We start from the raw sequence: 25,195 nt of genomic DNA on the forward strand, positions 1-25,195 counted from the left end.
GTAAAGGGGTATGAATACTTGTACAGGCACTGTACATGGGACAATATTTTCAATTTTAATAGCTCCAAATTTCAATGACTTAACTTCTAACCAACTATAAATTGTATATATAGTTATTGAAACCATTTAATGAGACAACTAAAAGATGTGCAACATGAACATATTCCCATTTATATTGTGTAATTTATTTCATTCTGTGATCATTTAAATAATAAATATTGCATTTGTTTGAGTGTCTTGCTGAGAACAGAACAATAGTGCTTATTGAGAGGAACGTAATCCAGAATGTCATCTCCTCAAACTCACATGCACCCATGTATACAGTACATACACACCTTATAACCACAATTAAACTGATAGAATTAAACCAGAGAAAGGAAATGTATCATGCTGATTTTATTATGTACATTGATTAAAGCCTAAACAGCAAATATCCAATGGACTACACTAGTCACTAGTACTAGACTATCCTCTTTCCATAGACGTGGAGAGGGGAAATCAATGGGTAAAGTCATGAGGCTCAGTCTCATCATTCTCCCCTGGTTCATTGCTCCTTGCAGTGGGGACTTTGGCAGCACACTCTGCCCTCTTAGTGAAGGGGTGGCCTGGCTGGCCCAATGTCTGACGTGGGCGCTGCTTGCTGTGTGAGATATGGCTGTGTCCCATACTCTGGGCAGGGGCACCATCTCGTCTCTGGGCAACCATTGCTTGCTGTCCCCTGTGCAGATCACAGGATGCCACCAGAGGCTTCCCTATGTCCAGCTGTTTGCTCTCTTGCAGCCGCAGCTTCCTGTCCATGTAGGTATAGTGTAGGTCCACCTTTATCACTAAGGATCCCTTTACAACAGGGAAAGAAAAAAAACAGAATACAGATTGTATTTATACATTTCTAGAGATATAATTACAAATGTTAAATATGGGGTCCCAGACATAGTAAACCTACCTGAAGCTTTTGAAGGCCACAAAGTCTGAGGCTACAGTCAGGGTTTTCAGCAACCAAGTTATTTAGCAACAGAGAGTCCATTTCACCTGACCTCCCAGGACTAGAGAATATATCCTCCATTGCCTAAACACAGAGGCCAGGAATAAGATACATCAGGCAACTACAGCAAAACCTGTCATACCCACTTGTTATTTTACAAAGTGCATAACAAGTGGCAGACTACTGGAGTAAGTAGGGAGAACATAATGCATTGAACCACTAGGTGTCAGTATGCCCCAAGGAATTATTACTTCACAGAAGCAGAAACCTGATAAGCTGTTGTGCCAAAATGTCCTGCTCTTGTTTCTCACTTCAGCCATTTCCAATAGCAAGGTTGTCATGAAAATTGAGAGGGCATAAGGCAGACTATGAAAATAACTGTGCTGTTCATAAGATACAGTGCATTCGGAAAGTATTCAGACCCCTTGACTTTTTCCACATTTTGTTATGTTACAGCCTTACACTAAAATTAATTAAATATATTTTTCCCCTCATCAATCTACACACAATACCGCATAATGACAAAGCGAAAACATGTTTTTAGACATTTTTGCAAATGTATTAAACATAAAAACAGAAATACCTTATTTACATAAATATGCAGACCGATTGCTATGAGACTCGAAATTGAGCTCAGGTGCGATGTTTCTACAACTTCATTGGAGTCACCTCTGGTAAATTCAATTGATTGGACATGATTTGGAAAGGCACACAACTGTCTATATAAGGTCCCACTTTTGACAGTGCATGTCAGAGTAAAAACCAAGCCATGAGGTCGAAGGAATTGTCTGTAGAACTCCAATACAGGATTGTGTCAAGGCACAGATCTGGGGAAGGGTACCAGAAAATTACAGCAGCATTGAAGGTCTCCAAGAACACAGTGGCCTCCATCATTCTTAAATGGAAGAAGTTTGGAACCACCGAGACTCTTCATAGAACTGTCCGTCCAGCCAAACTGAGCAATCGGGGGGAGAAGGGCCTTGGTCAGGGAGGTGACCAAGAACCCGATGGCCACTCTGACAGAGCTCCAGAGTTCCTCTGTGGAGATTGGAGAACCGTCCAGAAGGACAACTATCTCTGCAGCACTCCACCAATCAGGCCTTTATGGTAGAGTGGCCAGATGGAAGCCACTACTCAGTAAAAGGCACATGACAGCCTGCCTGGAGGCACCTAAAGGACTCTCAGACCATGAGAAACAAGATTCTCTGGTCTGATGAAACCAAGATTGAACTCTTTGGCCTGAATGCCAAGCGTCACATCTAGAGAGAACCTGGTGAAGCATAGTGGTGGCAGCATCATGCTGTGGGGATGTTTTTCAGCGGCAGGGACTGGGAGACTAGTCAGGATTGAGGGAAAGATGAACGAGCAAAGTACAGAGAGATCCTTGATGAAAACCTGCTCCAGAGCGCTCAGGACCTCAGACTGGGGCGAAGGTTCACCTTGCAACGGGACAATGACCCTAAGCACACAGCCAAGACAACGCAGGAGTGGCTTCGGGACGAGTCTCTGGATGTCCTTGAGTGGCCCAGCCAGAGCCCAGACTTGAACCCGATCGAACATCTCTGGAGAGACCTGAAAATAACTGTGCAGCAACACTCCCCATCCAACCTGACAGAGCTCGAGAGGATCTGCAGAGAAGAATAGGAGAAACTCCTCAAATACAGGTGTGCCAAGCTTGTAGCGTCATACCCAAGACGACTCGAGGCTGTAATCGCTGCCAAAGGTGCTTCAACAAAGTACTGAGTAAAGGGTCTGATGTAAATGTTATATTTTATTCAATCTTTTTTATACATTTGCCAAACATTCAAAAAAACTGTTTTTGCTTTGTCATTATGGGGTATTGTGTGTAGATTGATGAGTGGAAAAAAACAATTTAATCCATTTTAGAACAAGGCTGTAACATAACAAAATTTGGAAAAAGTCAAGGGGTCTGAATACTATCCGAATGCACTGTATGCCTCAACGGAGGCTCCTCAGCGGAGGAAGGGGAGGGCCATCCTCCTCAGTGAATGTAGTAAAATAAAAATAGTGAAACATTAAAAAACGTATCCTTTTTAGATAAAACTATACTTTATATAAATATGTCACCAAATAATTTATTTAAATACACTGTTATGCAATGAAGGTCTACAGTAGCCTCAAAAGCTGTCTGAAGAGTAGCACCATGGTGTAGACGGAGGACAGCTAGTTTCGGTCCTCCTCTGGGTACATTGACTTCAATATTAAACCTAGGTGGCTCATGGTTCTCACCGCTTTCCATAGACTTATACAGTAATTATTACAACTTCCGGACGACGTCCTCCAACCTATCAGAGCTCTTGCTGCATGAACTGGCATGTTGTCCACCCAATCAAAGGATCCGAGAATGAATCCATTTATGAAAGCATAAGCTACTGCTAGCTAGCACTGCAGTGCATAAAATGTAGTGAGTAGGCTCAAAGAGAGAGAAACACAATAGTTGAACAGGTAGCCTAGTGGTTAGAGTGTTGGGCCAGTAACTGAAAGGTTGCTAGATCGAATCCCCGAGCTGACAAGGTAAAAATCGGTTGTTCTGCCCCTGAACAAGGCAGTTAACCCAATGTTCCTAGGCCGTCATTGTAAATAAGAATTTGTTCTCAACTGAAAAAAATAAAACAATTCTTTAAAATGAAGGAGACGAGAGAGAGAGAGAGACAGCTATATATACTTTGTTGTATTATTATTTATTTTTTTACTTTCGCTTAGCTAGCGAATGCAGCTAGCTAGTTTAGCCTCCTCAAACACCTGGCTCAAACAGAGAGGGATGCTATGTTAGCTAGCTGGCTATCTAACACTGGAACTCTTCCAAGTCAAGGTAAGCTTTTGGTTTTATTCATTTATTGCCACAGGGACCTGCCGGTGTAACTGCTAAACTGCTTGCTGACTGTAATGCATGATTGTAGTGGGTTTAGTAATGCGTTAGTAATGACTATAACGTTAACTAATATGGCGACAACGATGTAGGCTTTGTGTAGCGGTTAGCAAGGTTGGGCTTGGAAAGGTTTTTTAGCCTGGTCACAGACAGCTGATTTTTGCTCTGAAGTCCACAAGTGAAGGGAAAATGTGAGAAGAGGAGAGAGTGTAGAGACGAGAAGGAATTATACAATGATTAAATTGATCATGCTGTTTGTATGTGGCTGCTATGAAAGTGAACTATGTGTGCGAGTGATCAGGGGTGTATTCATGCCGCCGATTCTGTTGAAAAACCTTTCTTAAAACAGAACCTAACGAGGATAAACATACCTGAATTTGTCCAATAGAAACTCTCGTTTGCAACTGTTAGACTAATGATTACACCCTAGATCAGCTAGATGCAGGCAAGAGTGTGCGGTATTGAATGTCTGTCACCTTGATTACTCTCATTTTTCTCTCAACCTGTGCACCTACGTTGTAATTTTGCGTTCATAGGCTAGGTTGTAGCAACCTCATGATGGGTATAGGGAAAATTTGAGTATAATGTGGTAGCTTAAACCTATCAATGTTACATTGAGCTGGGTGAATGGAATATGAATGACAGTCATCCAATATGCTGTAATAGAAATAAGGCCATGCTCATAAAAAAATGAATTGTTCTCCCTCATCTTAAATGGCACCAACCACCACTGCCTCGAGTGTACAGAGGAAAGAGGAGATTACATGTGCACTCTTGACAGCCTTTGTACCTTCCTGTGTGGCTCAGTTGGTAGAGCATGGTGTTTGCAACACCAGGGTTGTGGGTTCGATTCCCACGGGGGACCAGTACGGGAAAAAATGTATGCATTCACTACTGTAAGTCGCTCTGGATAAGAGCGTCTGCTAAATGACTAAAATGTAAAAATGTATTCATATACTATACATATATAACATTGTTTTATGAGCAATAAACTTTCACAATTATAAAGAGTAATGCCATGTCAGGATCAGATAAATATCTATACAACAGTTTTAGCGTTGAGATGTGACCACAACAGGAAATAGTTCATACACCTTGTGCAGAACCCACTCTTAGAACCTTCTAAAGTTTAGCGCATAAACACATTTTCTTAACCTTTGGTTTTCAGTTTTGTTGTCAGGGTTACATATATTTCTCAGGTCTCACAAGGAGTTAAAAAGTAATTTCAATCAAATATTTTATGTGTAGTAATATGTGAAGTCATGCAACTAAATCAAACTGCTTATTAATAAGGGCTGGTTGTACACCATGTCCTGCCCTCTAGGTAGTGTGGCAAGTAAGAGTGAAGATGTCACTCACAGGTGTGCTCCTCAGAGTGATAGTGCAGTCCTGGGCTCTGGGTCCAGTGGTTTTCACTGTGCCAAAAGCAACCATGACGTTGGAGAACAAGGCTGAGAAGCTGACCTCCACCTCAACTCCACAGGTGAAAATAAGCAACTTCTGACGTGGTAGCTCTGTGTGGGAGGACATCACATAGAAAGACAGTTTTAAGATACAAATTCTACGCAACAAAGCATCTCTGGAATGCAGACTAGATAGACGTGATAAGAAAGTTAGGCAGCCATGTTAAGAAATTTTGCTTTTATAGTAGCAGTTACTATTTCTTCCCATTTAATCTGAGCCAGAAATATATATGGGGATTCTGAAGAACTTCAGTGACGACAAAATTCTATTTGAAGAAAGAATACAAGATAAGTACGTTTTTATGTGATGGGGAAGACAAAAGTATATTCCCTTCTGTTATACATACTGGTACACTGTGAGTGAAATAAGCTGAAGGCTGACTTTAAATATACAAACAAGTTCGCTTTCTGCTATCACCACAAATAAACAGTAAATCCTTGAATGGTGGTGTGATGGTCATTACTCATGCTAAACCACACTGTTTGTACATGATAACAGCCACAACCATGTCACATACACAACTGAAAAAGAGTGCTTTTTCCTCTTTCTTGTTAACACTAGCTTTGGGAAAGAAACTGACTAAAACATCTGAAATAAAAACAGCACTTGACATACACACAGTCATTTATCAATATTGTCTTTGGATTTCAATTGTGAAAAATTGGGTAAAGATCATGTCTGTATTGGGGATATTATGGTGTGTTAAAGCTTACCGTTGGCCTGTCTCCAGCAGGCGTCTCTCAGATGGAGTTCTCCAGTGTGGCCGGTGGTCCTGATCGGATCTGTGAGGGAGCGAGGCTCCTTTAGCGTGTGTTTGATTTCCACCGCCTGCTTGCCTGTGACGAAAGGGTCTCTGCCCAGATCTGAAGAACAGGTTAAAGGTTAGCCTATGCAACCGAGGCAACAGCTGGTCTTAAGAAGGGTTTAATGGTAGGACTGAAATGAAAATAATAATACTATTTAACTGATGTAAAGGCTCCTAAATTATAAACATGTGCATGATAAGAGTGAACTTCTAGAAATGTTTAGGCAAAAGGCATGTATGTAAAAGGCATTGCTGGCCAGATCAGAAACTGATACACTGAAACCCTATTCAGGTGTCTGGAGACAGGCGTACTCTTAGCCTTGCAGAGGATTTGGCTTCAGTACATGTTTTAAGCAAGCAGTCTTTGCCATGTTTCTATTAGAGTTGAGTGGACATCAGTTCAACGTCAACTATTTTTCCATTTATAAATAAGTCTAAGACAAGAAGGACATAGATCATAATTCCTCAAAGGAGTTTCTGGGAACGCTGTGTTTATTGTTCATAAAATGGTCTCATGATGTGATCTGTCACTTCAGTGAATACTGTTTCCTAGACATGGATAGAAATGTATTTCAGCTGTAACCCTGAAATAAAACCTATTGTGAGTAACGGTGCAACTCATCTGAGAAATCTTAACATACAGCAAATATCTCTAATCTAAGCCGAGAGGTTCTGTGCCAAGGTTCGACTGTTACAGCCACCGACAATTCATCAGTCAACCTATACAGTACTGTACCACCACCCCCTTTGATGGGCTGTGTTAAGCTATGCAGGATCACCGTCACTGGAGCTGAGTGACCACAGGAGAGCAGTGTAGGGAGGTACACACACACGCACAGACACACACGGCAGAGCAGCTGTCTTTAACTCTACCCCTCTCAGGTTTCCTGCTGTGCTATGGCCAACAGTGTGAATTTCTAGAGAATGAGGTCACATGCTATGCAGCTCTGTCGCACAAAGTCATGTTACCAGAGAGACCCATCAAACAAACAAACAAACAAGCACCCAGTTGGGACAGCATACTCCGCCCACTGCTACCTGCTGCAGGGTAAACACCAGGGGGAGTAGCCAGTGACGGATAAACATTTAGATGTCAACATGTCTGTACTCCAACAAGTAGACAACAACACGTTCCACACTGACCCTGTTTACAGACACTGCTGTACATCTCCTATAGAGGAGCAATGGAGCCAAAAGCTACACTTCTGCTCTTATTTGCAAGGAATTTAGTATTTCTTGCATAATATCTTGTCATCTTTGTCAAAAGTAATTTTCCTATTTATCAAAAGAAACCCTGGGGTTTTCAATGTGAGTCATGGATTGGTGTTAATAGTATGTCAAAACATCCATCCTGAAATGTCAAAGTCACAGACTGCGGCCACTAGAGGGAAGTACTAAAAGCAAAGCCACCGTCATACATCAATATATATATATATATATATATATATATATATATATATATATATATATATATATATATATATATATATATATATATATATATTTTTTTTTATATCAATCATATATTCTTTTATATAAATGATTCACATTTTTGATATCAATAACTGAATTATTGATATAAAAACAATATTTTAAAGACCTTGCATGCTCCTACATAGAGTGCCTATTGAAAGTATACACACCCCTTGCACAGTCTTGACATTTGCTGCCTTAAAATCTTATTTGATATTTTCCTACTGATGTATACAACCTACTCCACATTTTCTTTTTTTTCTTTTTTTACCCCTTTTTCTCCCCAATTTCATGGTATCCAATTGATAGTTACAGTCTTGTCCCATCGCTGCAACTCCTGTATGGAGTAATAAGATTCTACCAGCTTTACGCAACTCTTAGGGTAACATATATCGATTGTTTTTGTCAAAATTGCTCAAGGAATTTCTTGGGAATCATTGATGGACAGCAATATTCAATGTTTATGTTATCACTGATTTTTCAAGCAGATTTAGGTCAAGACTGAGACTACTAGACCATTCAGGAACACTCAACACTTCATGGAAAGCCATTGTGGTGTGTCTTTGGCATTAGAATTTGTGTAATTGTTCCACTGAAAAATAAAACTGTCACTGGGTTAGGTTTTCAGAAGACTATGGCGGGTTTTCCTCTAACTTTTTACCTGTCCTTCGTTCCGTTCATATTTATTTTGATCCTAACATACTCCCCAGTCCCTGCCAGTAACAAGCATTCCCATAACATGATGCTGCCACCACAATACTCATCTTCTTCAAAATGATTCACACATGTAATGGCTAGCAATGGTGCTTCCACCGAGTATTAACTATGGGGTGTGAAGACATACAGTTTGTAATCAAGACATTTTCTTTTTGTCTTTTTAATTTTCTATCATTTTTCTTTCACTTTAGAAATGGAAAATAATTTAATAAATGTTTAGATACAATTTTAAGTCTTAATTATGCGAAATATATGCTAATATTCATATTTTTGATATCAATAATTGTATTTTTGATATCAATGTCATTTTCAATAACAATAATTCAGATTTTCTATATCAATAACTCCCCATAGGAGTCAATGGTGATTTTTTTTTTTATATGAATAATTGAATTTTCTTATATAATTAATTGTAAAAAATGTATTTAAAAAAAAACGTACAAAAACAATTAACGATATCAATAATTCCAATTATCACAATAATGACAATTCTATAATTTGAGTGTTTTATATTTAAAATTATGAGCAAAGCCTATCATACAAGAACACTGACCCTCAGACACCAGCTCCAGGATGTGGGTGACTTTCTCTGGCTGCAGGATGTGCTTGTTCAGATACTTAGTGAAGATTCCGGTGCTCTTCCCTCCGTCCTGTACCTCATAAGCCTCTGCATTTTCACATCTGTTAAGGCAGGTCATTTAGATTTCAGGCCATGAATGAACACTCATAAATCAATTGTTGTTACATAGAGTAAAAATACATACGTGGCATATCCATACACTGTGTTTCCCATGGGTACCAATGGCCTGATTTCAGAAGCTATGCAATCTTGGTTGTACCTGAAAATACAAATATGCAACTTAACACCTGTTTTAGCAGTGGTGGAAAAAGTTATAAATTGTCATATTTGAGTAAAAGTATAGATATCTTAATAGAAAGTTACTCAAGTAAAAGTAACCCAGTAAAATACTACTTGAGCAAAAGTCTAAAAGTATTTGGTTCTAAATATACATTTTTTTTGTTTTTATCTTTATTTTAACAGGGAAAACAGACTGAGACCTGGATCTCTTTTACGGCTGTGCCCTGTGTAAACATGTTGACATGTACAGTTTTAGGCATACAGAGAAGAACATTTCAAACATACAACAAAGACACAATTCAAAAGAAACAATTCAACAGAAACAATCACAGACAACATCATATTGATCCTCCATAACATTTTTGAAATGGGCAAGGGACACCAGAGTGTCTAACTTAAGTTGGATCTGCAGTTTGTTCCATAAATAAGGTGCAAAGGAACTAAAGGCAGTCCTACCCAACTCTGTGGAGACTGCAGGAGCCTCTAATGTAATCCACATCTGTGATCTGGTTTTAAAATTAGTATATCTAATGGAAATTAATGATGATATATAAGGAGGTAATTTTAAAAGAAGTGCTTTATAAATAAACAAGAGAGCATGTTGCTCTCGCCTCACAGATAGAGATACTTAAGTATCAAAAGTAAAAGTATAAATCATTTCAAATTCCTTCTATTAAGCAAAGCAGGTGGCACAATTTTATTGTTCTTTTTTTATTTATGGATATCCAGGGGCACACTCCAACACTCAGATATCATTTACAAAAGATGCATTTGTGTTTAGTGAGTCCACCAGATCAAAAGGGATGACAATGTGTTTTCTTGATAAGTGCGTGAATTGGACAATTTTCCTGTCCTGCTAAGCATTCCAAATGTAACAAGTACTTGTGGGTGTCAGGTAAAATGTATGGAGTAAAAAGTACATTATTTTCTTTAGGAATGTAGTGAAGTAAAATGAATCTGCTCATCATGCTTCCTTATGTTTGTGTTAGCCTTATTTGTCTTCTGATGTGTTATTTTTTCTGTCAATCAATGGAATTGTAGACTTGTTCAAATGTTAAATAGGCTATACAGTGGCTTGCGAAAGTATTCACCCCCCTTGGCATTTTTCCTATTATGTTGCCTTACAACCTGGAATTAAAATAGATTTTTGGGGGGGTTGTATCATTTGATTTACACAACATGCCTACCACTTTGAAGATGCAAAATATTTTTTATTATGAAACAAACAAGAAATAAGACAAAAAAACTGAAACCGTGAGCGTGCATAGCTTTTCACCCCTTCAAAGTCAATACTTTGTAGAGCCACCTTTTGCAGCAATTACAGCTGCAAGTCTCTTGGGGTATGTATGTCTTTATAAGCTTGGCACATCTAGCCACTGGGATTTTTGCCCATTCTTCAAGGCAAAACTGATCCAGCTCCTTCAAGTTGGATGAGTTCCGCTGATGTACAGCAATCTTTAAGTCATACCACAGATTCTCAATTGGATTGAGGTCTGGGCTTTGACTAGGCCATTCCAAGACATTTAAATGTTCCCCTTTAACCACTCGAGTGTTGCTTTAGCATTATGCTTAGGGTCATTGTCCTGCTGGAAGGTGAACCTCCGTCACAGTCTCAAATCTCTGGAAGACTGAAACAGGTTTCCCTCAAGAATTTCCCTGTATTTAGCTCATCCATCATTCTTTCAATTCCGACCAGTTTCCTAGTCCCTGCCGATGAAAAACATCTTCACAGCATGATGCTGCCACCACCATGCTCCACTGTGGGGATGGTGTTCTCGGGGTGATGAGATGTTGGGTATGCGCCAGACATAGCGTTTTCCTTGATGGCCAAAAAGCTCAGTTTTAGTCTCATCTGACCAGAGTACCTTCTTCCATATGTTTGGGGAGTCTCCCACATGCCTTTTGGCGAACATCAAACATGTTTGCTTATTTTTTTCTGGACACTCTTCTGTAAAGCCCAGCTCTGTGGAGTGTATGGCTTAAAGTGGTCCTATGGACAGATACTCCAATCTCTGCTGTGGAGCTTTGCAGCTCCTTCAGGATTATCTTTGGTCTCTTTGTTGCCTCTCCAATTAATGCCCTCCTTGCCTGGTCCGTGAGTTTTGGTGGGCGGCCCTCTCTTGGCAGGTTTGGTGTGGTGCCATATTCTTTCCATTTTTTAATAATGGATTTAATGGTTATCCATAGGATGTTCAAAGTGTCTGATATTTTCTATAACCCAACCTTGATCTGTACTTCTCCTCAACTTTGTTCCTGACCTGTTTGGAGAGCTCCTTGGTCTTCATAGTGCTGCTTGCTTGGTGGTGCCCCTTGCTTAGTGGTGTAGCAGACTCTGGGGCCTTTCAGAACAGGTGTATATATACTGAGATCATGTGACAGATCATGTGACACTTAGATTGCGCACAGGTGGACTTTATTTAACTAATTATGTGACTTCTGAAGGTAATTGGTTGCACCAGATCTTATTTAGGGGATTCATAGCAAAGGGGGTGAATACATATGCACGCACCACTTTTCCGTTTTTTTTTTTATTGAATTTGTTTTTCTTCATGTCACTTCACCAATTTGGACTATTTTGTGTGTCCATTACATGAAATCCAGATAAAAATCCATTTAAATTGCAGGTTGTAATGCAACAAAATAGGAAAAACGCCAAGGGGGTGAATACTTTTGCAAGGCACTGTAGAGCAACAAACAATGACATGAGGTGTCCATCAGGAGGCCTACCATGTTCTGCAGGTGTCTAGTAAGACCACATTCAATGCAGTCCGTCTCTCCTGCATCTTGCGCATGACCCTCTGTACACAGACACAGTTCTCTGGACGGTATGGTTGTGGAGCGTCTATGGCCACCAGATAGTTTCTCCCTAAACGTTCGTACCCATGACCAGCATAGTAGAACAGGGCTGTGGGGGATAGCATTATGTTAGTTGTATATTTTGTGTGTATTTCATTTATACACCAAAATAACTATTAGTTATTTAGCATTGATCGCTGTTAATTAATCAGATTAAAATCAAATCCGTGGCAAACGCATGTTACATGCCGTGAACAGGAAAAGCAGTCTCTCATAGGCATAAGAGTAAATTCAGAGCATCCGAAAAGTATACTTCAGTTCAGCGAGAGGTACAGATCTAATATGGCATCTGTCAAACAAGGCTCCATGTTTCATTTTAGCAATCATATACTGTAGAATATCACACAACACTGACCCTGTCCTTTATCAATAAAATATTATGTTGCTTGTGCTCTATATATTATGTGTAGGGTTGCAAAGGGAGGGTATATTACTACCAGTCAACTACCAGAATTTTGGTATCCTTCAAGGATTTTATGTAATATATCACAAAACATCTAGTGGCCCTTTTGGGTACTTCAACTTTTTACAGGCGCCTGTAATTATCTCTGTCCCTCTTTGTGGCTTTATCACTTGAAAAATGTTAATCAAATAAAATATAGAAATATATGTATCATCATGAAATATCCTTTATTTTTTCATACACTTTGATTTATTTTACTATGTCAGTATGTATTTGTTGTCGATGTTTCAGCGTCAAACTGGAGGCAGTTGTGAAAAAAGTAAATAGTTGGAAGAGTTAAAATAATAACTTCAAATAATGCCATTGTTGATAAGATGCTTTTTTCATTAATTAGGCATTTTCTCTTGAACCATATGGTGTATCTAATAGAAATGTATGGACAATATGGACACTGATATAAAAAAAAATGATACTATATATGAATAAAATTTTTTAAGTTATTCAAGTATAAATCACCAAAGTTATGATAGATTGCCATAGATTTTCTGTTAATTACCAAAATGACTGAAGATTCCAGTAACTTTGGTAAACTACCGGAAGCTTTGCATCCCTGTGCAGCTGAGTTGGGTAATTTCATGTAGCATGTTTTGAATCTGTAAATTGTGCAGGTCCTTAAAGCTCCTAGAAAATCCAGATCGCTACTTTTCAGATTGGTTTTCATATTAAGCTGACCTCGTTTTCTATAACAGCCATACAACACACAAACATGGATTATTAGATGAGACAGAAAATGTCAAACTCTTACAAATGTTTACATGCCACATAAAATGTAATGCTCTTATTTGACTCAAATATTAAAAGGAAGATAAACTGACAGTTGTTAGGTTGTTAAAGGCCCTTTACAGGTGCTAAATAAATCTCCCAAGTAGAAGTGCTACAGGCCTCAGAAACAGCCAGTGGTGGAAAAAGTACCCAATTTTCATACTTGAGTAAAAGTAAAGATACCTTAATAGAAAATGACTCAAGTAAAAGTGAAAGTCACCCAGTAAAATACTACTTGAGTAAAAGTATAAAAGTATTTGGTTTCAAATATACTTAATTATCAAAAGTAAATAGAATTGCTACAATATATAGTATAAATCATTTTTTATTCTTATATTAAGCAAACTAGACAGCATTTTATATATATATATATATATATATATATATATATATATAGATGTCTGAGTGTTTTAAATGATGTCTGAGTGTTGGAGCATGTCCCTGGCTATCAGTAAATGTTACAAAAAAAAATCTATTTATATATATATATAGAGATTTTTTTCGTAACATAAGAGCATTACATTTTATGTGGCATGTAAACATTTGTAAGAGTTTGACATTTTCTGTCTCATCTAATAATCCATGTTTGTGTGTTGTATGGCTGTTATAGAAAACGAGAAAAGAAAAAAAAACATCTATATATCTAGATTTTTTTGTTGTAACATTTACTGATAGCCAGGGACATGCTCCAACACTCAGACATCATTTAAAAAAGAGGCATGTGTTTAGTGAGTCAGCCAGATCAGAGGCAGTAGGGATGATCAAAGATGTTCTATTGAGAAGTGTGTTAATTAGACAATTTTCCTGTCCTGCTAAGCATTCAAAATGTAATGAGTACTTTTGGGTGTCAGGGAAAATGTAAAAAGTTGTCAAAAATATAAAGTCAAGTAAAATACAGATACCCCAAAAAACTACTTAAGTAGTACTTTCAAGTACTTCACACCACCGGAAACAGTTATACATAGCAAGGCATCTCGCTCCAAACACTACAGGCCCAAGCTTCTCCTTTCCACCTCTTATCTGCCTGCTAAACCACACTCTCACACCAAGCTACTAATAAGATCTCTAAACAGCAGCATAGAATTATGCTAGATCAACCGAAACGGGCAGATTATGTTTAAAGGGAGCTTAACAAGACTACGATGTCTGGTTTCAGCTTAACAGAGAAATAGTTTTGTATGCATTTGCACCTTTTCAGTGAAGTGTCATCGTTAGCTTTCTAGAGTCTCTGAAAAACCCTCAATTCAAAATACATTCTCCCTTGAAATGTAACCACCAGAATACTGTACAGTATTGAACTCACCATACACGCCCCTGTCAAGCAGGAGAAGGAACTTGTCAATGGCCGCCAGCATCTCCTCCCTGGTGAGATCCAGTAGAGACACCACTCTGAAGCCCAGCTGCTGCAGCAGGTTGGCCATCTCATGGACATCCATAGTGGGGGCCATCAAGTCCGGATGGTGGGAGTAGTTGAGGTTACCAATAAGCAGGGCCACTTTGTCAGTCGCTGGACGAAAAGACAATAGTGGAATTTGTAATCAGGGTCACCTTACTGTACTTTGAGAACAGCTAATTAAATATAATATAGAAACATGGAACCACACATATCAGGAAATACTGGTACAACAGTTCCCCACTTCAATGACATAATGCTCAAACCGCATTCTAAAAATACCTCAAACGGATACTATATTTCCACTGACCCATACCTGTGAGTTGATTAGCTGGCACTGAAAGAAATGGAAAAATAATAAAAGGCAAAGGTTATAATCAGTGCATAACCTAACACTTCACACTTCCATCTGTTAACACAACAAACAAGATCAAAAGCAATATGAGAGTGTAAAAGGCCTCCTAGTTTTCATTCAAACTGGTTGGGTCAAATTCATAAGGATTTTGAAATATGAATGTTGTTGATGTGCCAACATGTAGAAAACACATACAAAGAGGAACCTACATCCAAAGGCTAGTTCCTTGACCACTTTTTAGAGCCTGAAAACTTCTAGTACAGTCTTTAACAAAGGGAAAGTACCTTAAATCGTCAGCGGAATGGAAAGACCCACTTGTGGGAGGGATGTGCAGAAATCTGAACTTACCGCTATTCCACTAGCTCAGTGAAAAGTGTGGAATTACTTTCCAGTGAATTATGTGGTAGACTTTGTCAGGGAATATATAAAACGCTAATAGTAAAGCTCATGCCACTGAAAACTTAAAATAATTGCTGCTAGTGCTTTGTCATGTGCTACTGTGAGAGTTTCATATTCACTATTGCACATCTGTTTATAATTACAGAGCAGCATTCACAAAAGACTCGGCTATATGACATCATCATTCACATTATGTTCAATTCATGTAAATATGATTTCCTTTTTGATGCCCTTCAAGTAGGATCCCACTTCCATTTACCTATTTCAACATCAGCTGCCTCTGTCCATCTCTCCTCTTGAACATTGGATACATAGCAGAGATATGTTCCTCTATGGTCTGACTCTGCATTCTCTATCTACAAGGGACACAATCAAATGCATTCACATCACTGTTTGGCTCTACTCATACACATAAGACTTCTCTCCTAGAATGTAAACCTCATGTTAAATATTAACTAAGATATTCTAAATTACAATGTTTACATAGGACCAGTGGTGTAGTGGAGGGTAAACACAAGTAAACGCAGTTAACCCCCTTTTTTTGCTTGGCACTTATCACTCACTTTCTGGGGGAAATTGCATTGAAAATATAGGGAGAGTTACTTTTTTCGCCTCGACCAGAGTTTTCACACCAATGTTTTTACCACTACATCACTAAATAGGAGTGGTGAAGCATGGTATCTCAGCCAGCAAATGATAAGACAGAGTAAACACGATGACCTCAGTGCAGAAGTAAATAAACACTGGTGTTACCTGCAGTGTGTCCGTGGTCTTGCCCAACAGAGGATGTCCATTTCTGTACCACTGGTAGTGAGGGGTGGGAATGCCAAAGGCAGTGCAGCTGAGGGTGAGTCTCTCCCCTTGTCTGACAGTCTGGGGTGCAGGGTGTACAGCGATATGGGGCTCCCCTCGCCATGCTACTGGGAGACCTGAAGAAAAAAATTAAGAAAAAATGCAATAGCAATACATTATAGGCAAAATAGTGCTCTAAATTGATCAAAGAAGATTTAACAATCTGTATTACAAACATGTTATTATCTTAGAACTGGTAACTAATATAGTGGATTCCTATACCTGGTTTAGCAATGTCCAGGACCTTTACTTTGACCCATTCACTGAACACACAGTTGCAGAACTGGTCATTCACTCGACAAATGTAGAGCTGAGACCTCTGGGCTGTGACAATCAGCTCTGCTCTGGTCCCACCAAATACCTAAAAAACATTAACCATTTCATTGGATATATATACTGTGTTACTCTATGAATTGACAACATAATACTGTGTCAGACAAGAATGACAAAAAAATCCTCAACAACCACATACTTCCTCTTTACTGGACTTGAACCACTGGTAGTTCAGGATACCGGTTCCCTCTGCTCTCACACTCAGAGTCACCTTATAGTTCAGTGGTACATACACAGAAACAGGATGCTGCACAATGACGATGTCTGAAAATGTAAATTGATAAAGTGATAAGTGATTAAAGGGCCAATCCGCAGTTGAAACTATAACAAAGCCAACACCCTGCCTCTGTGTTGGTAAAAACCTGAGGGATGGGCCATAGACAGAGATATGGATGCAAGGGCTTACCATCCATGATATCAGCATTAGTGTTTTTAGGCTATGCAGTGTTTGTTAACATTTACAATGTTTACAAACATTGGAGTAAAACAACCTTGTATTTTGGGTTCTGATGAGGTGTGACATTTGAACTAAGCTCATGAAGGTATATTCTTACAAGAATCACTATGTATACATCATTAATTTATAAGTCTAAAAATAGATAGCCCCTTTCACAGTTACAGTAGGTTAAGTTATATAACATAACATTATTTTGAATAACAAAACATAATATTATGTCAGTGTACTGATCAAATGGAACATAGTTAACTTGCACAATAAATAGGGAAAATACACACCTCTGATCATGCTTTTCATCACTTCAAGGTGAAATAAGAACTTCTGAACCTCAAGTATGATCTGTTCTGGTCATCACTGCACTGTGCTACCTATTAAGCAAAAGACAGAATATGAGCATCAGTTGTGCCAGAGGTGAGTGAACGGGGTATCAACTAAAACAAGTCAAGATCCAGCCAAAAATCACAGGAACGTGTCATGGAGATGACGTCTGATAAGGGCCACATGGAACAAATGTGCATACAATGTGCGCACAACTGTTACTAATAGATTTTCTCCCCACTTCCCATTTCACAACCACGCATGTGACAAACACGGTAGGTTAGCATATTTGCAAAACAATCTGTGCTTTAATAAAAGGTCAGCCAAACTGGACATCTTCCTGAAAATGGCTTACTACAGAGTAGTAACAATTATAGGCTACTATCAACATTTGCAAGTTTATCAATGGCTGTAAAATTAGGGCCAAATAATGTATTTTATAGTCTACAACTCACTCTAAATGATATGGTCTCTAATTAAACCAATAAGATGAATAGCCTATAAATGTCTAGAGCAGGGTTGACATGCCCACAGTTTTCCAGACATTTAGTTCATTTGAAAAAGATGTCAAGGGTGAAAATTGACCAGGTTTTTGGGCTACTTCTAAATTCAACCCACACCGTCATGGCATTTCTCAACAAAAAAAATAACATTATTTCCCTGTGACCTGCAGCTGCTGACTACCAGGAAGTGAGGAAGGCTGTTGCTGAGTGTGTGAGTGGTGGGGAGGGGAGGGCCGGAGGGGGGGTGTGTGTGTGTTGAGAGAGCACTGCAGCATGTCCTGACAACTTTTTACCAGTTGTAGACAGGCCAATTTCATTATGGAGACACGTATTTCCAACCCTTTTTCCATAAAACATACAGTGTTAATGTGCAAGAACTGATGCACATCAAGAAATAACTGCGACACAGCACTGGGAAACGACTTTAGGCGCACTAGTGCGCATTACATGAATTCGCTCGAAGGTGGTTTAAACTGCATGCAAGGAAAGGGTTTTACGCATGCTCAGTTCTTGGGTCTCGAGCGCTGCGCAGTTGGAAATTTTAAATGGAAATTATGAAACTCCCTTGCGTGCTTCTGTTATGGGGAAAAGTCCACAATGAAACTCACAATAAACTTGGAGAATGATACATTTGCATCTGTTGGTCATCAAGTAGCCTATTAATGTCTATGCCATTGTAGGTTACTTGCCTACCACTTGATACAATAAATATGTTGAAATGACGATATCACTGGAGACATTGCTAGTTTTTATTGTTTTATTTCACTGTAGAGCCCTCAGTACCGCTCAAAATGCCTTAGATAGCTCTTTCGTCCCACTCCACACACCTGCAGAGACCTAACCTAGGTTAACTGGTGCCACCAGAGACAAAATCTCTCTCATCGTCACTCAGCGCATAGGTTTACCTCCACTGTACTCACATCCTACCATACCCTTGTCTGTACATTATGCCTTGAATCTATTCTACCACGCCCAGAAATCTGCTCCTATAATTCTCTGTCCCTAACACACTAGACAACCTGTTCTTATAGCCTTTAGCCATACCCTTATCATACTCCTCTGTTCCTCTGGTGATGTAGAGGTTAACCCAGGCCCTGTAGCCCCCAGTTCCATTGCTATTCCCCAGGCGCTATCATTTGTGGACTCCTGTAACCATAAAAGCCTTGGTTTCATGTATGTTAACATCAAAAGCCTCCTCCCTAAGTTTTTTTTTTCACTGCTTCAGCACACTCCGCCAACCCTGATGTCCTAGCCGTGTCTGAATCCTGGCTTAGGAAGGCCACCAAAAATTCTGAAATTCCCATCCCCAACTACAACATTTTCAGACAACATAGAACTGCCAAAGGGGATGGAGTTGCAATCTACTGCAGAGTTCTGTCATGCTATCCAGGTCTGTGCCCAAACAGTTCGAGCTTCTACTTTTAAAAATCCACCTTTCCATAAATAAGTCTCTCACTGTTGCCACTTGTTATAGACCCCCCTTCAGCCCCCAGCTGTGGCCTGGACACAATATGTGAATAAATTGACCCCCATTTATCTTCAGAGTCCGTAATGAGTCTGCAGTCAAACGACCACCCCTCATCACTGTCAAACGCTCCCTAAAACACTTCTGCGAGCAGGCCTTTCTAATTGACCTGGCCCAGGTATCCTGGAAGGACATTGACCTCATTCCGTCAGTAGAGGATGCTTGGTTATTCTTTAAAAAGTGCTTTCCTCACCATCTTAAATAAGCATGCCCCATTCAAAAATTTTAGAACTAAGAACAGATATAGCCCTTGGTTCACTCCAGACCTGACTGCCCTTGACCAGCACAAAATCATCCTGTGGCATACTGCATTAGCATCGAATAGCCCCCGCGATATGCAACTTTTCAGGAAAGTTAGGAACCAATATACACAGGCAGTTAGGAAAGCAAAGGCTAGCTTTTTCAAACAGAAATTTGCATCCTGTAGCACAAACTCCAAAATGTTCTGGGACACTGTAAAGTCCATGGAGAATAAGAGCACCTCCTCCCAGCTGCCCACTGCACTGAGGCTAGGAAACACTGTCACCACTGATAAAGCCACGATAATTGAGAATTTCAATAAGCATTTTTCTATGGCTGGCCATGCTTTCCACCTGGCTAACCCTACCCCAGTCAACAGATCTACACCCCCCAAAGCAACTTGCCCAAGCCTCTCCATTTCACCTTCACCCAAATCCAGATAGCTGATGTTCTGAAAGAGCTGCAAAATCTGGACCCTTAAAAATCAGCTGGGCTAGACAATCTGGACCCTCTCTTTTTAAAATTATCTGCTATGGCCTATGTATTGCCTTAACTGCCTAATCTTACTTCATTTGCACACACTGTACAGTTGAAGTCGGAAGTTTACATACACTGAGGTTGTAGTCATTAAAACTCGTTTTTCAACCACTCTACAAATGTCTTGTTAACAAACTATAGTTTTGGCAAGTCGGTTAGGACATCTCCTTTGTGCATGACACAAGTAATTTTTCCAACAATTGTTTATAGACAGATTATTTCACTTATAATTCACTGTATCACAATTCCAGTGGGTCAGAAGTTTACTAAGTTGACTGTGCCTTTAAACAGCTTGGAAAATTACAGAAAATGATGTCATGGCTTTAGAAGCTTCTGATAGGCTAATTGACATCATTTGAGTCAATTGGAGGTGTACCTGTGGATGTATTTCAAGGCCTACCTTCGAACTCTTTGCTTGACATCATGGGAAAATCAAAAGAAATCAGCCAAGACCTCAGAAAATAAATTGTAGACCTCCACAAGTCTGGTTCATCCTTGGGAGCAATTTCCAAATGCCTGAAGGTACCACGTTCATCTGTACAAACAATAGTATGCAAGTATAAACACCATGGGACCACACAGCCATCATACCGCTCAGGAAGGAGACGCGCTCTGTCTCCTAGAGATGAACATACTTTGGTGCGAAAAGTGCAAATCAATCCCAGAACAACAGTAAAGGACCTTGTGAAGATGCTGGAGGAAACAGGTACAAAAGTATCTATATCCACAGTAAAATTAGTCCTATATTGACATAACCTGAAATGCCGCTCAGCAAGGAAGAAGCCACTGCTCCAAAACCGCCATAAAAAAGCAAGACTACGGTTTGCAACTGCACATGGGGACAAAGATCGTACTTTTTGGAGAAATGTCCTCTGGTCTGATGAAAAAAGAAAAAGAACTGTTTAGCCATAATGATCATTGTTATGTTTGGAGGAAAAAGGGGGAGGCTTGCAAGCCAAAGAACACCATCCCAAGTGTGAAGCATGGGGGTGGCAGCATCATGTTGTGGGGGTGCTTTTCTGCAGGACGGGCTGGTGCACTTCACAAAATAGATGGCCTCATGAGGATGGAAAATTATGTGGATATATTGAAGCAACATCTCAAGACATCAGTCAGGAAGTTAAAGATTGGTCGCAAATGGATCTTCCAAATGGACAATGACCCCAAGCATACTTCCAAAGTTGTGGCAAAATGGCTTAAGGACAACAAAGTCAAGGTATTGGAGTGGCCATCACAAAACCCTGACCAAAATCCTATAGAAAATGTGTGGGCAGAACTGAAAAAGCATGTGCGATCAAGGAGGCCTACAAACCTGACTCAGTTACACCAGCTCTGTCAGGAGGAATGGGCCAAAAATCACCCAACTTATTGTGGGAAGCTTGTGGAAGGCTACCCGAAACGTTTGACCCAAGTTAAACAATTTAAAGACAATGCTGCCAAATACTAATTGAGTGTATGTAAACTTCTGACCCACTGGGAATGTGATGAAAGAAATAAAAGCTGAAATAAATCATTCTCTCAACTATTATTCTGACATTTCACATTCTTAAAATAAAGTGGTGATCCTAACTGACCTAAAACAGGGAATTTTTACTAGGATTAAATGTCAGGAATTTTGGAAAAACTGACTTTAAATGTATTTGGCTGAGGCGTATGTAAACTTCCGACTTCAACTGTATATAGACTTTTCTATTGTGTTATTGACTGTACATTTGTTTATTCCATGTGTTACTCTGTGTTGTTTGTTTGGCACTGCTTTGCTTTATCTTGGCCAGGTCGCAGCTGTAAATGAGAACTTGTTCTCAACTGGCCTACCTGGTTAAATAAAGGTGAAAAAAAAATACTAAAAATAAAATTGCAAATCAATGTGCCACTTGTGTTGCCTACCTGGAGCTGGAAAATGTATTTAATAAGTAGCCTATAACTTCAGTTTATTGTTGTTGTAGCCTTGTGTTATTATGCAATTATTAACGTCTATGTTTAGGTAATTCACAGCTCTATCAACATTTTTTTTGGCCATTAAGCTATTGTTAGAATGCATTAGATTGATGGTAACATTAAATCAGATTAGGCTACAGGTAAAAAAAAAAAAAAAAATGCTGGGTGTTGCTGACAAGCATATTCAGTTTATATTCATATTATTCATAGTTGATTTCGTGATTGAAAGACCCCCATCCCAGTGGAGGCTGCTGAGGGGAGGACAGCTCATAATAATTTTGGCTGGAATGGAGTCTGTGGAATAGTATCAAACACATAATAGACGTGGTTTCCATGTGGTTGATACCATTCCATTGACTCCATTCCAGACATTATTATGAGCCGTCCTCCCCTAAGTAGCCTATTACAGTAGGCTATTCGTCAACACAAGCACTTCTTACCTCGAAATTGCCTCACTATTCATGTTGAAAGGCTGGTCATGGCTCACATCAACAACATCATCCCGAAAACCCTAGACCCATTCCAATTCGCATACCGCCCCAACCGATCCACACATGACGCAATCCCACACATGACGCAATCTCAAATGCACTCCACACTGCCCTTTCCCACCTGGAGAAAAGGAGCACCTATGTGAGAATGCTATTCATTGACTACAGCTCAGCATTCAACAACATAGTGCCCACAAAGCTCATCACTAAGCTAAGGACCCTGGGACTAAACACCTCCCTCAGCAAATGGATCCTGGACTTCCTGAAATGCTCCTGAGTGGCGCAGCGGTCTAAGGCACTGAGGTACCTTATTGCTATTATAAACTGGTTACAAATGTAATTAGAGCAGTAAAAACGAATGTTTTGTCATATCCGTGGTATATGGTCTGATATATCATGGCTGTCAGCCAATTAGCATTCAGGGCTCAAACCACCGAGTTTAGAATTACAATTCTAAACTGGGTGGTTTGAGCCCTGAATGTTGACTGGCTGAAATCTGTGATATATCAAATCATATACCACGAGTATGACAATACATTACCTTTTACTGTTCTAAATCTGTTCTATATCACGACTAAGGACTCTATCAAGGCACTCCACGTTGCATCGTGCTTAAGAACAGCACTTAGCATGGTATATTGGCCAAACACCACAACCCCTCGGGCCATATTGCTTATTCATAGCAGTCAAACCAGTTAAATGGACAATCATTGATGGATGGTAAATGATCTGGCGAGTTTAATAAAGGCAAATTATCCTTTCTCTTGCTGCATATTCAAATTCCTTTAGTCACGTTAGCTTGCAATAATAATTATTTTGATGGAAATCTGAATTTTGCTTCTTGTCATTACATGTTAAATCGATATTCCTTCTAAATTAGCTCAATAGCGTTATCGAAAAGGGGTTTATTGGATAAATATGGCAACTCGTCTACTGCTGCGCAAAAAAAAAAAAAAATGGCCCAGTTTTGAGGCCTTCGTTGAAAATTAAAGCTTGACCTGGCAACCCTGGTCAAGAGAATCACAACACATTCCTGTTTGCACACTCAGCCCATATGTTTTGTGTTATGGTGTATCAGCTCTTGGAAGTCAAGAAAATACATATATGTTATAAAACACAGAGGTATGCTTACATTAAACTAAAGTCAAACAGGCAAATAGTATGGTATTGGAAAATGTATCAACACATTTATATTGCTAGAGAGGGTTATTGTGTAGGCTACCTGTATCAATGTAGTGTACATACCTGAACTGCGACCAAACACCATGCACATGCCACACTGTCTGTAACAGCATTGATCCGATGGCATTAAACAAACTAGAGTAGAGAATGTAAGATGGCCTTTACAAACTATAGTAGAGAATGTAACTCTTGTAAATCCTCAAAACTTTATATCAACAAAAAACAGGACATCCTTTTCCCGGAACAATGATACCCACATATTACCGTACGGTATGTAGTATATGAGGCAAAATATTTTTGGATATCCTTCCGCAAAATTTGGGAATTGGAAATCTATTCTAAATACAGAATTGACTCCAGGGCACATTTTATACATTCACATACGCTTATAGCTAATTAAATATTTTATGAAAGGCAAAATCATATCGTAATTCAATTAGCAGAAATAATGATCCAAAACCAGATCCATCCACAATTACGTGTGGGTCAAAAGAGCATAGCACAGACATTACGGTATTGCAAGGTGGATTCAAATTTGATTTCACTTATGAAGAAATTGCTCTCTTTTTTGGGGGGGTTGTTTTTTGTTGTTGCTGAAAACACCAGTATATATAGGACATATACAAACAAACCAACAAACAAACAGGAACAACATATATACGCTATATGCTAGGGGGTACAATAAATGACAGATTAGGCGGTGGGAAAAGTACCTAACTGTCATACTTGAGTAAAAGTAAAGATACCTTAATAGAAAATGACTCAAGTAAAAGCGAAAGCCACCCAGTAAAATATTACTTGAGTAAAAGTCTAAAAGTATTTTGTTATAAATATACTTAAGTGTCAAAAGTAAATGTAATTGCTAAAATCTACCTAAGTATGAAAAGTTAAAGTATGAATCATTTCAAATTCTTTAAATTAAGCAAACCAGATGGCACAATTGTCTTGTTTTTTTATTTATGGATAGCTAGGGGCATACTCCAAAACTCAGACATAATTTACAAATGAAGCATGTGTGTTTAATGAGTCCACCAGATCAGAGGCAGTAGGGATGACCAGGGATGTTATTTTGATAAGTGTGTAATTTGGCCCATTTTCTGTCCTACTAAGCATTAAACATGTAACAACTACTTTTTCAGAGAAAATGTATGCAGTAAAAAGTACATTATTTTCTTTAAGAATGTAGTGAAGTAAAAGTTGTCAAAAATATAAATAGTAAAGTACAGATATCCCCAAAAACTACTTAAGTAGTACTTTAAAGTATTTTTACTTAAGTACTTTACACCACTGGCTATACTGCTTTCTTATTCAAATAATCTAGAATGATCTTAATGTACTATTCCAACTCCTTATAGAAAACATGGAAGTGTTTTTTTATTAGGTATTTTCTGAATATTACAT

The 25,195-nt window shown here is 39.0% G+C and overlaps 1 protein-coding gene across 2 annotated transcripts; it reads right to left on the reverse strand.

Moving 5' to 3' along the window:
• Positions 1 to 163: 163 nt before the first annotated feature.
• Positions 164 to 24,052, reverse strand: LOC106573491 (mucosa-associated lymphoid tissue lymphoma translocation protein 1). Of its 2 annotated transcripts, none has more exons than XM_014148581.2 (15): positions 23,858 to 24,052; positions 17,339 to 17,428; positions 16,743 to 16,867; positions 16,493 to 16,631; positions 16,172 to 16,347; positions 15,678 to 15,774; positions 14,981 to 15,001; positions 14,575 to 14,778; positions 11,918 to 12,095; positions 9,096 to 9,170; positions 8,885 to 9,012; positions 6,050 to 6,199; positions 5,232 to 5,386; positions 944 to 1,066; positions 164 to 837 (listed from the first exon to the last, which is right to left on the reverse strand). In XM_014148581.2, exons 2-15 carry the CDS (start codon positions 17,355 to 17,357, stop codon positions 499 to 501), a joined length of 1,929 nt encoding a protein of 642 aa, XP_014004056.2. In that variant the 5' UTR covers positions 17,358 to 17,428; positions 23,858 to 24,052; the 3' UTR covers positions 164 to 498. The 2 variants fall into 2 exon arrangements, with proteins under 2 accessions (XP_014004056.2, XP_014004057.2); XM_014148582.2 differs by lacking the exon at positions 23,858 to 24,052 and adding an exon at positions 22,562 to 22,820.
• Positions 24,053 to 25,195: the final 1,143 nt, after the last annotated feature.

Source organism: Salmo salar, chromosome ssa16 (assembly GCF_905237065.1).
Source record: "Salmo salar chromosome ssa16, Ssal_v3.1, whole genome shotgun sequence".
Taxonomy (NCBI): domain Eukaryota; kingdom Metazoa; phylum Chordata; class Actinopteri; order Salmoniformes; family Salmonidae; genus Salmo; species Salmo salar.